General features: G+C 46.4%; 1 protein-coding gene across 5 annotated transcripts in view; it reads right to left on the bottom strand.

Annotated features, from left to right (window-relative positions):
• Window positions 1-12,622, bottom strand: part of EXD2 (exonuclease 3'-5' domain containing 2) — a 51,130-nt gene that overhangs the window by 17,235 nt on the left and 21,273 nt on the right. For all 5 annotated transcript variants that reach the window (XM_062181463.1, XM_062181461.1, XM_062181462.1 and 2 more), the window contains one exon: window positions 2,769-3,025. In XM_062181463.1, coding sequence (XP_062037447.1) covers window positions 2,769-2,983 — 215 coding nt within the window. In that variant the 5' untranslated portion in view covers window positions 2,984-3,025. The remainder of the gene's footprint in view (window positions 1-2,768; window positions 3,026-12,622) is intronic.

Here is a 12,622-nt window from a genome sequence, read left to right on the forward strand (position 1 = left end):
CCCTTGTCATTTTGCCTCTCAAATAAAATAAATTAATTTTAAGACTTAAAAACAGGCCGGCAAAAAAAAAAAAAACAAAAAACAGGCCGGCGCCGCGGTTCACTAGGCTAATCCTCCGCCTTGCGGCGCCGGCACACCGGGTTCTAGTCCTGGTCGGGGCACTGGATTCTGTCCCGCTTGCCCCTCTTCCAGGCCAACTCTCTGCTATGGCCCAGGAGGGCAGTGGAGGATGGCCCAAGTGCTTGGGCCCTGCACCCGCATGGGAGACCAGGAGAAGCACCTGGCTCCTGGCTTCGGATCAGCACGGTGCACCGGCTGCAGCGTGCCGGCCGTGGCAGCCATTGGAGGGTGAACCAACAGCAAGGGAAGACCTTTCTCTCTGTCTCTCTCTCTGTCCACTCTGCCTGTCAAAAAAAAAGAAAGAAAGAAAATCTTTGTCTGTCTTTATTCCTGCCTTTCAAATACACTGTTTAAAAAGTTTGATTTTGTAAATGTCACCTTTGCCACTTCAAGGCTGTAATATGGAATATCTCAAAATCAAATAACAGCTCTGCAATAAGTCATCTCTGTTTAACATATAATGAATAGTCTAGAGTATCATGAAAAGACCATCAACCCCCCAAAAAAACCTTGCCTCCAACTTTCAAGTCAGTTGAAAGTAACAACTACTTTTCTTAGCAAACAGGGCCCAAGCACTTGGGCCATCCTCCACTGCACTCCTGGGCCACAGCAGAGAGCTGGCCTGGAAGAGGGGCAACCGGGACTAGAACCCGGTGTGCCGGCGCCGCAAGGCGGAGTATTAGCCTAGTGAACCGGGGCGCCGGCCTAGAGTGTTCATTTTTTAAAGCAATATATGCTTTTTTTATTTTTATTTTTTAATTTTTTGCCAGGCAGAGTTAGACATTGAGAGAGAGACAGAGAGAGAGAGAGTTATAGACAGTGAGAGACAGAGAAAGGTCTTCCTTCCATTGGTTCACTCTCCTAATGGCCACTACAGCCGGCACTGCGCCGATCCAAAGCCAGGAGCCAGGTGCTTCCTTCTGGTCTCCCATGTGGATGCAGGGACCCAAGCACTTGGGCCATCCTCCACTGCCCTTCCAGGCCACAGCAGAGAGCTGGATTGGAAGAGGAGCAACCGGGACTAGTAACTCGCGCCCCAACCGGGACTAGAACCTGGGGTGCCGGCGCCGCAGGTGGAGGATTAGCCAAGTGAGCCACGGTGCCAGCCGCAACATATGCTTTAAAGTCTTATTTATTTGTTTGAAAAGAAGAGTGACAGGGAGGGAGAGATAGAAATCTTCCATCCTCTGGTTGAGTCCCCAGATGCCTGCAACAACAGACAGGGCTGGACCAGGCCACAGCCAGGAGCCAGGAACTCCATCCAGGTCTCCAACATTGGTGGCAGGAGCCCAAGTATTTAGGCCGTCATCTGCTGCCTCCCAGGTACACCAGCAGGAAGCCATACTGGAAGCAGAGGCCAGACTCCATCCCACACACTCCAATATCAGATGTGTGCATTGAGGCAGTAGTGCAACCTGCTGTGCCACAATGCCCACCCCTTAAAGCAATATTTTAACTATCACTTAAAATATTTTTTATGTATAAGTGAGATTAACTTCAACCTGTTTTTTTTTTTTTTTTATTCCTAAGAGCAAGACAGAGAAATCTCCCATTTACTGGTTCATTCTTCAAATGCCCACAATAGCTGGGGCTAGGACAGACTGAAACCAGGAGCCTGGAGCTCCAGCAGGGTCTCCCATGTAGTTGGCAGGAACCCAACCTGAGCCATCACCTGCTGCCTCCCAGGGTGCACATGAGCAGGAAGCTGGAATTGGGACTTGAAACCAGGCGCTCTGATTTGGGATACCAGCGTCTCAGACAGAATCAGCAAACAAAATGCCTGTCTCCGAAAAGTTTATACTTCACTTATAAGAGCCTTAATTATATTAGTGAAGCTAACAAACTAAATTTCATTTTCTACTAAAATATTGTGATAGGCACAGATGTCATTCAGGCCTCCTCTTAGCTTATCAAATTCTAGGGCCTGTCATCTGATGCAGGTGACAGGCTGTGTTAGTCCATGCTATTATCAATGAGGAGCTGCACATATACATGAGGATGTAATTGAGACTCTCTTTTAAAAAGCTGAAGTAGAATTTCCATAGGGATGGGGTTCTAAGGAAAAGAGAAATCTCTTTTCCCCCCAGACAAGGCCTAGGTCTACAATCACTTCTGGCCTAAAGCAAGGCTGGCAAACTTAAATGCTTATCAGGATGAGTCAGGGCTACAAGAGGGGGTGGTGAGGACTCTGGCAAACTGAATAGAGCATGTTCATCCAAAAGGGATAGCCACTACCCAGCCATCTGGAACTATGGACCTGGTATAATTAGATCCTCTACATTTTTAACAGAAGCCAGAAACACAGATTTTTTTTTACATTAAATATTCTGAACTTAAAAATTTAAAAAACAAGTCACATGTGAGGAAAATAAAACTAAAGGACATCTGTAGCCCTAATTTAGCTAGTGGGGCCATCTGTTTACAACCTGTAGCTTACAGAGATAACTTATTAATGATTCATCTAAAAGCCTGTAGGTAACTAAAGTTTTCTCAGCAGTTGCTCATGTCCTCATGAACTCAACGGTCGTCTCAGAAGCCTCCAGTTGGTGAAGACTCAAACGTTCCATTGCAGATCCCCAGTAATCTACACATCTTGCTCGGAGAGCTGCCCCGCAGTGACAGGGGTCCAGCACACATACAAACCGCACCTCTGGCGCACAGCCAGGTACCGGAGGTCCAGGCAGCCCCTGACAGCGAGGCCATAGTCCTGCAGAAGCTTGCTGGCATCTTCTGAACAGCCCACGCCAACTTTTAAAATGGTGCCATCTGCCAAGATGTCCAGTAATGTTCTTGGTAGCATTCTCCCTCCGTAGGTCAGCTTGGGCAAGCGAATCAAGACACAAAAGCCACTTGTGGAGGCCATTTGTAGGAGTGACAGAGGGCTGGCTTTGCCTTCACAATTCACCTGCAACACAGGAAGAAGGACCAGGTGTACATCCCAGGGCCACTGTAAGCATACCCTGAAACTGTCACAGAAAGGCCTACGAGGCACACCTAACCTCCCAAAGGCAGCACCTGACCGATTTGGGGCTAAATCTAATGAAACGCCCCTACTAACAAGTGCAATCGACTTTGTAAGGAGAAGCCTAGGCCAATGTTCCAGAGGGCACAGACTCCAGCGCCTGAAATAGGAGCAGTGCACAAATAGTGACCAGCTGACACAGAGGAGCATAGAGACACACCGGCAGTTACACAAAACATACTGGATTTAGAAGACTAAGAAACAAAGGGTAAGTAGTGTGCCCAGTGATACACGACTCTTCATTACCCAGACTGTGATGTACATGCCTCCAGAGCCAGTTTTGAAAAACAGGTAGGAGAGGCTGGTGCTGTAGTGTAGCAGGTAAAGTAACTGCCTATAGTGCTGGCATTCCAAAGGGGCACCAGTTCGACTCCTGGTTGCTCCACTTCCGATCCAGCTCCCTGCTAATGTGCCTGGGAAAGCAGAGGAGGATGGCTCAAGTACTTGGGCTCCTGAACCCACATGGGAGGCCCGGAGGAAGCTCCTGTCTCTTGGCTTTGGCCTGGCCCAGCCCTAGCCATTGTGGCCACTTGGGGAGTGAACCAGCAGATGGAAGATCTCTCTCTCTCTGCCTTTGCCTCTCTCTAACTCTGCCTTTCAAAAATATAAATCTTTAAAAAAAGGGGGAAAGAAAAACAGATAGGAAATGCAATATTGTAAATAAGTGGTATCTGCCAATATAATAAATCCTGGTACAATAAAGTGCTTTCTTAACATTTTCTAGCTCCAAATGGTGCTTATGAAAAAAATGTATATTAAGCCTACATTAGGACCTTTATATCTTATGAGACAAAAACAGCTTTATATATTAACCATTCATTTAGACCAAGGTTCGATCTTTTGGGGGTCATAGGTAAGTTTGAGAAAATGCTGAAAGCTGAAGATGTTATCTCTAGAAAAATTTACATACCAAATTCACACACACGTTCAAGGGATTAAAGAGCCCACAAAGATATCCACAGAACCTAGGTTAAGCAACCAATAAACTCCAATCCTTCTCTGTTTTCAGGAGAGGAAACTTGAGGTCTGTAGGTGAAGCAGTTTGACCACACACAGTGAGAAACCCAGGACTTACATTCAGGTCCCAGTGTCTAAAATACATTAAATAAATACCTAGATGTATGCATACATGGATGGATGGATGGATGGATGGATGGAGGGATGACAGACAGGCAGAGTTGTCTTTTTTTTATAGTTAAGCCACTCAGAAGGGCTTCTTTTTTAAAAAAAAAATATTTATTTATTTATTTGAAAATCAGAGTTACAAAGAGAGAGGAGAGGCAGAGAGAAAGAGAGGTCTTCCATCCAATGGTTCACTCCCCAATAGGCCGCAACAGCTGGAGCTGCGCCGATCTGAAGCCAGGAGCCAAGAGCTTCTTCCAGGTCTCCCAAATAGGTGCAGGGACCCAAGGACTTGCCATCTTCTACTGCTTTCCCAGGCCATAGCAGAGAGCTGGATTGGAAGTGGAGCAGCTGGGACTCGAACCGGCGCCCATATGGGATGCCGGCACTTCAGGCCAGGGCATTAACCCGCTGCACCACAGCGCCGGCCCCAGAGCTGTCTTTTTAATAGTGTTTTTGGACCGTGCTTAAGATCTACCATGTTAGGGCTGGTGTTTGGCGCAGCAGTTCATCACAGCTTGGGAAGCCCACATCCCACACTGGAGTACCTGGCTTGAGTCCCAGCTTTTCCACTTCTGATCCAGCTTCCTGACAATGTGCACCTTCGGAGACAGCAGATGACGGCTCAAGCACCTGAGCCTCTGCCACCCATACGCGAGACCCAGCTTCAGTCCTAGGACTTAGCCTGGTCCAGCCCTAGCTTTTGCAGGCATTTGGGGAGTGACAGTGGGTGAAAGATTGCGGTCTCTGTTTCTCCTTCTCTCTCTGTCTCTACCTTTCTAATAAAATGAAAATAAAAATTAAAAAACATAAGTAAAATAACAAGTAAAATTTTAAAAAAGATCCAGAATATTATAATCAAAGTTTTTTCACTAGGAATCCATTGGAAGAATAATATTCCAACCACACTGAATGTGTGCTATGCAACTATTTCAGAATGTTATAAAAGCTCTAGGGTAAAAATTAACCTACAACTTGCATATTTGAGGTTTCACTGGAAGTAGCAATTAGCCTTCATTTACAAATTTTATTGTATTGGTTCAAATGAACTGGATTAGAAATATGCAAAGAACAGCATTAAACCTAAAATTTTCAATACATGCTAGTGAGTGGAGAACTGGGTATTAGGATAACCTGGAACCTCATTTTCAAAGTTTGACTTAGGGGCTGCCAGTGTGGCCTACTAGGTTAACTTCCGCCTGCAACACCAGCATCCTCTATGGGCACTGCTCCAATTCCGTTCCAGCTCCATGCTGATAGCCTGGGAAAGCAGTGGAAGATGGCCCAAGTGGTTGGGCCCCTGCACCCACTTGGGAGACCCAGAAGAAGCTCCTGGATCCTGGCTTCAGAGTGGCTCAGCTCTGTTCATCGCAGCCATTTGGGGAGAGAGCCAGCAGATGAAAAACCTCTCTCTCTCTCTCTTTGTAAATCTGCCTGTCAAATAAATAAATCTTAAAAAAAAAAAAAATAACATGCCTAGGAGAGTCAATTTGGCTTAAAAACTTAGATGTCATCTTATTTCTCATCATTTTGCTTTCTTACATCTTTTTGCCTTGACATCATTTAATATTCATAGAAAACAATGGAACCTCTCACTGTTTTATTTACTAGGATAAAATGGCACATTTTAATTTCATTAGCATTATTTAATTCTGGTATCTCTAATTTTTTAAGGCAAGTGTTCTTAAAAATTTTTAAATATAATTATTTTCCTTTTTTTTTTGTTTTTTTTTTTTTGTTTTTTTTTTTGACAGGCAGAGTGGACAGTGAGAGAGAGAGACAGAGAGAAAGGTCTTCCTTTTTTGCCGTTGGTTCACCCTCCAATGGCCGCCGCGGTAGTGCGCTGCGGCCGGCGCACCGCGCTGATCCGATGGCAGGAGCCAGGTGCTTCTCCTGGTCTCCCATGGGGTGCAGGGCCCAAGCACTTGGGCCATCCTCCACTGCACTCCCTGGCCACAGCAGAGAGCTGGCCTGGAAGAGGGGCAACCGGGACAGGATCGGTGCCCCGACCGGGACTAGAACCCGGTGTGCCGGCGCCGCAAGGCGGAGGATTAGCCTAGTGAGCCGCGGCGCCGGCCTAATTATTTTCCTTTTAAAAACAAGGGTTTTTTTTTCCATTTTATTTATTTTTTTAAGATTTATTACTTATTTGAAAGAGTTACAGCAAGAGAGGGAGAGACAGAGCGAGAGATCTTCCATCTGCTGCTTTACTCCCCTTCGGCTACAATAGCCAGGACTGGGCAAGGCCAGAGTCAGGAGCCAGGAGTTTCATCCAGGTCTTTTTTTTTTTTTTTTTTTTTTTTGACAGGCAGAGGCAGAGTGGACAGTGAGAGAGAGAGAGACAGAGAGAAAGGTCTTCCTTTGCCGTTGGCTCACCCTCCAATGGCCGCTGCAGCCGGCACACCGCGCTGATCCGAAGGCAGGAGCCAGGTGCTTTTCCTGGTCTCCCATGGGGTGCAGGGCCCAAGCACTAGAGCCATCCTCCACTGCACTCCCGGGCCATAGCAGAGAGCTGGCCTGGAAGAGGGGCAACAGGGACAGAATCCGGCGCCCCGACCGGGACTAGAACCTGGTGTGCTGGCGCCGCAAGGCGGAGGATTAGCCTAGTGAGCCACGTCGCCGGCCTCATCCAGGTCTTTTACACGGGTAGCAGAGGCCCAATCACTTGGACCATCCTCTGCTGTCCCTCCAGCCCATTAGCAGGGAGCTGGATCAAAAGTGTAGCAGTCAGAACATGAACTGGTGCCCTTTTGGGAAGCCAGCATCACAGACAGCAGCTTGTCCTGCTACACCACAACGTCAGCCCCTTTTTTCCCATTTTACTTGAGAGAACAGAGACAAAGATCTTTAGTTCATTGGTTCACTCCTCAAATGCCTATCACAGCGAGGGTTGGGTCAGATCGGCCAGAATTCAATCCGTGTCCCCCGTGTGGGTGGCAGGAAACCAAGGATTTAGGCCACCTGCTGCCTCCCAGAGTGCACAGGAGCAGAAGCTGGGCTTCGCCAGGGCCAGGACTTGAACCCAGGCCTTCCACACACGACACAGGATTCTAAGCTGCATCTTAACTGCTGCGTCCCTTTCTGGTTGGTTGTGGGTTTTGTTTGTTTGTTTGTTTTTATTAATTAACCCATATAAAAATGTTTGAGACATATACAATATATAGTCATGTGTAAACGTTTCAGTCAATGGTGGATCACAGGAACAATGGTGGTCCCAAAAGACTACAATGGAGCTGAAAACTTCCTGTTGCCTCCTGACATCACAGGATTGTGCTACCACAGCAGTTGTAGAGTACACACAACACAAGAAAGACAACTGAGGTGATGGATATGCCATTTATGTTGACCTGATCATTACAAACTGTCCTCTACTACTAAAATACCACACTGCATCCCATAAATATGTACAATTATGTGGAATTTTAAAATAAACATAGAGGGGCCAACACTATGCCACAGCAAGTCAAGCCACCGCCTGTGATGCCAGCATTCTGCATCATAGCACCACTGTAAGTCTTGGCTGCTCCACTTCTGGCCCAGCTCCCTGCTAATGTGTCTGGAAAAGCAGTGGGAGATGGCCCAAGTATCTGGGCCCCTGCCACTCATGTAGTAGACCTGTATAGGGCTCTAGGCTCCCGGCTTTGTTCTGGACCACCCTGGCTATTGCAGCCATTTGGGGACTGAACCAAGATAAAAGAGATTTTCCTCTCTCTCTTCTCTGCTTGTCAAATAAACAAATCTTTAAAAAAAACTTAAAGTATAACAATACAATTACGTATGCTACATAATGACAGTAAATTACTATATTGCTGGCTTACATATTGACTAGGCTTTTAGTACTATTTAGAGAAAGTGTTTGCTGCGGATCAGTGTGTCGTGTTTTGCCAGCGGCAGCCTCACACAGCTCCTGTTTACCTCATCTCTTGACTGGTCAAGAAGCCATGTCAAGTGACTGAGCGATACCATCTAGGTTTATGTAAATATACCTTAGGACATGTGCACAACACCAAAACTCCTGTGCATGTCTCAGATCGTCACCCTGTGAAGTGACGCATAACTGCACGCGTATGTTCATTTAGAAATTCCATGTGTGCCGTGCTGTACCAACATGTTTACATTATTAAGTATTTAAGAAAGTATGGTTTTAAATGAATGATGCCATAAATCATTCTAGATAAATTTCCTAACACTCTCTTCCATGTTCACTTAAGGAATGTTTTGGTAAGTGACCCTCCTTCCTGCAGGCCAGTGGTATTTTTTTTTGAAAGGCAGAGGCAGAAAGAGGTATCTTCAATCCGTTGGTTTACTCCCCAGATGGCCACAACAACCAGGGATGGGCCAAGCCAAAGACAGGGGCCAGGAGCTTCTTCTAGGTCTCCCATGTTGGTGCAAGGACCCAAGCACTTGGGCCATCCAGCCTAGGCCGGCCCTTTGGTATTCTTAAAATTCAGAGCTGGTAAGTTTCTGGGAAGGCCTATGATTTTCCCAATGACCCCACGATGGCAGCAGAGAGTAAAGAACGATGTGGGAGCATCTTCTGGGCTGGAACGGGTTAATTAATGAGCAACCCTAGTTTAGGGAGTTTATGTATCAGTTAAATTTAAACCATAGTTTTGAGACAAGAATGAGTTTGCCCTGTACAAGTGACAGAATGAAGGCCCAGTATGACTGCTGAGTGAAAAAGGCAGGACAGGAAGAGAGTAGGAGACAAAATCATAGATGCAGAGAGAGGCTAGAGCATCTAACTAGGGGCTGGCATTGTGGCACAGTAGGTTAAGCCATCTGTGAAGTGGGCATCTCATATGGGTGCCAGTTCAAAGCCAGGCAGCTCTACGTCCGATCCAGTTCCCTGCTAATGCACCTGGGAAAGCAATGAAAGATGACCCAAGTGCTTGGGCTCTTCCACCCATGTGAGAAACCCAGATGCAGTTCCAGGCTCCTGGCTTCAGCCTGGCCCAGTCCCAGCCATTGTGGCCATTTGGGGAGAGAATCAACAAATGGAAGATCTCTCTCTGGGTCTCCCTCTCTCTGTTAACTCTGTCTTTCAAATAAAGAACTCTTTTTAAAAGAGAGCATGTAATTAAAACATCTGGATTTTATTCTAAGCAATGGAAGGGTGTTAAGCAAAGGACTGATATGATCTGATTTGCATTTTTTTTTTTTTTTTAATTTAAGAGGTAGAGTTACAGTGGAAGGGAGAGACAGAGAGAAAGGTCTTCCATCCTCTGGTTCACTCCGGCTGTAATGGCAGGAGCTGAGCCAATCTGAAGCCAGGAGCCAGGAGCTTCTTCTGGGTCTCCCACGTGGGTACAGGGGCCCAAGGACTTGGGCCATCTTCTACTGCCTTCCCAGGCCATAACAGAGAGCTGGATCGGAAGAGGAGCAGCCAGGACTAGAACTGGCACCCATATGGGATGCCGGTGCTGCAGGCAGAGGATTAACCTGCTGTGCCACAGTGCTAGCCCGCTGATTTGCATTTTTAAGAGATCACTTTTTTCACAGCATGGAAAAGGGACAGGGACGGTAGGCAGCAAAGCGCCAAAGCAGGGAGGCCATCCAGAGGCAATTACAACAGTACAGCTAAGAGACATTGTGAAGCTTGAACTAAGGAGAAAGCAGAGGAGACGCACAGAAGTAGCTTAATTCAAAATCTGTGTTGGAGCTAGCACCAGTAATGCTTCCTAATGGGAAGGGTTATGACACTGCTTGGGACGCCCACATCCATGCTGGACTGCCTGGTTCATGTTCTGGCTGCTCCACTCTGATCCAACTGGGGGGCAGCAGATGATGGTCCAAGTACTCGGGCCCCTGGCATCCATCTTTGAGACGTGGATGGAGCTCCTCACTCCTGGCTCGCCCCTAGCTGTTGCGGGCATGAACCAGAAGATGGAAGATCTCACTCTTGCCTGTCTCTCCCTCTCCCTCTGTCGTTCTGCCTTTCAAATAAATGAATGAATCTTTCTTTAAAAATGGGAAGGGAAGGGATAACAATGGAGACAAAAGAGTGCACGTCAGGCAGGCCTGAAGCCTGAGCCTGCAGGATGCCCCTGGAGAGAGCGGCGTGACCCTGCTCAGTCTTCCCTGTACCAACCCCTTGCACCTGTGAAGCAGGGACGTGTGCAGCCACTCTCCAGAAAAGATCAGGCAGGAGGTAGGGGGCCTGAAAGGTACTGAACCTCCGCACCCAGCCTCCTCAGGAGGAAGCAGTACCATCTTCTGAAACATGGCCGAGCCCTCATCTTAGCAGGTGGCTTACCCTCAGAGGTACATCACCTTGGGACATTCAGGAAGATATGGAAACTCCACCTCCATCAGGAGCATGCAGTTACCTCCTGCTCTACATAATCACTTCTTTGAATTTCCATATAGTATGGGCACTGAAGAAACGACCTTCAATCATATCACTGTCGGGCTGGACAGCCTTTAGGGAAGAGGCTAGATCCCTGATTTTAATCTTAAAGGTGGGGAAGCTAGGGCTAACACAGGTTTGGGAAGAAGAATCGAGAGCTTTGTTAGGAACAATGTTAAGTCTGAGATGAATGTCAGGCATTCCAGGGGAGATGTCAAGTAAGCAGGTGGATAGAAAAGGCTGGCATTCTAATTTTGAAAGTTGTCAGCACAGCAATGATATTTAAAGCTATACAAGTAGATGAGCTCACAGGGAAAGAATGGAGATTAGAAGACATAAATTAGTGGCCCACGGGCCCATCTGTTGACCCATAGATATGTTTTTGTTATATTTAAAAACTTGTGCCAGAATTTTTAATTAGTAGAATTCACATTTTTTAAAAGCTATATTCCAAGTTCCTCTTTAAAGAGCTAGATAATTTGGCAACACTTGGCTTTAACTGTATAGCAGCTTCCTCATTTGTATGAGGCATGAATTCTGATTCACCCTAATGTCTTTTCAACACCAAGGCCAAGTGTCATCTTCCACTTATCGCCATATTTGTACACTGGTATTTTTTCTAATACAAAGAAATATTTCTCAGGATCCACAAAACAAGGAAAATGAAAGACAAATCCTGGGTACTTCATTTGTTCAAAAAAAAAATGAGATGGAACATACTTCTTTATGAATTATAGAATATTTTTATGCATCCAAAAATACACTCCCTCTACATCATTTACATTACCCGTCTGGAGTCTGCAATTCCTGGGATGGCTACAGAAGAGACCACACCTAAGCAACGTCCATATTTAGATGTCAGTTAGAAAGGGGCTCAGAAAAGGAAGAAGAGAAAAAGACAGTAACACAGGAGATGGGAGAGGGTGAGGAAATGAAAGAGAAGAGACTGCTCCATGTAGGAACTGTGCAAATGCTTTTGAGAGCTAGAATAATAAGTTGAAATGAGTGTCCATGGGGTTAGAGAACAAGAAAACTCTTGGGGGCCAGTGCTGTGGCATAGCAGGTAAGGCCACAGCCTGCAGTGCGGCATCCCATGTGGGTGCTGGTTCAAGTCCCGGCTGCTCCACTTCCATCCAGCTCTCTCCTGGCTCCTGGCTTCAGATTAGCACAGCTCTCGCCTTTGCAGCCAATTGGGGAGTGAACCATCGGATGGAAGACCTCTCTCTTTCTGCCTCTCCTTCTCTCTCTTTGTAACTCTGCCTTTCAAATAAATAAATATATCTAAAAAAAAGAAAGAAAGAAAGAAAGAAAGAAAGAAAGAAAGAAAGAAAGAAAGAAAGAAAGAAAGAAAGAAAGAAAGGGAAAGAAAACCCTTGGGCAGGCATTTGGTGCAGTGTTTAGACTGCTGCTGAGAACACTCACAGCCCATATCGGAGTGCCTGGGTCTGAGTCTCAGCTCTGCTGCAGATTCCAAATTCTATCCAATGCACTTCCCTGCCGCCCATGCGGGAGCCCCGGACTGAATTCTGGGCTTCTGGCTTCGACCGAGCCCAACCCTGGCTGTTACAGGCATTTGGGAGTGAAGCAACAGATGGACGATCTCTCTCTCTCATGGTAGGATAATCAAGAAAGAGAAAAACACAAGTAAGCCAAGTCAGGAATGAAACAGGAAACATCCCTATACACCTATCAAATAAGAAAAAAAAAATGACACAGGAGATCATAAATACATTTATGTCAATAATTTTAAAATCTGGAAGAAGGCTTGGGTAAAAAACATAATTTATCAAAATAGAAACACAGGGGCCGGTATTGTGGCACAAAAGGTTAACTGTGGTGCAATAGGTTAAGCTGCCACTTATGATACCAATACTCCATACTGAAGGGCCAGTTTGGGTCCTGAATGCTCTACTTCCAATCCTGCCCCCCGCTAATGCATCTGGGAAGATAGCAGAAGATGGCCCAAGTGCTTGGGCCCCTGCACCCATGTGGGAGCTCCTGGATGGAGT

Source organism: Lepus europaeus, chromosome 22, assembly GCF_033115175.1.
Source record: "Lepus europaeus isolate LE1 chromosome 22, mLepTim1.pri, whole genome shotgun sequence".
NCBI lineage: Eukaryota > Metazoa > Chordata > Mammalia > Lagomorpha > Leporidae > Lepus > Lepus europaeus.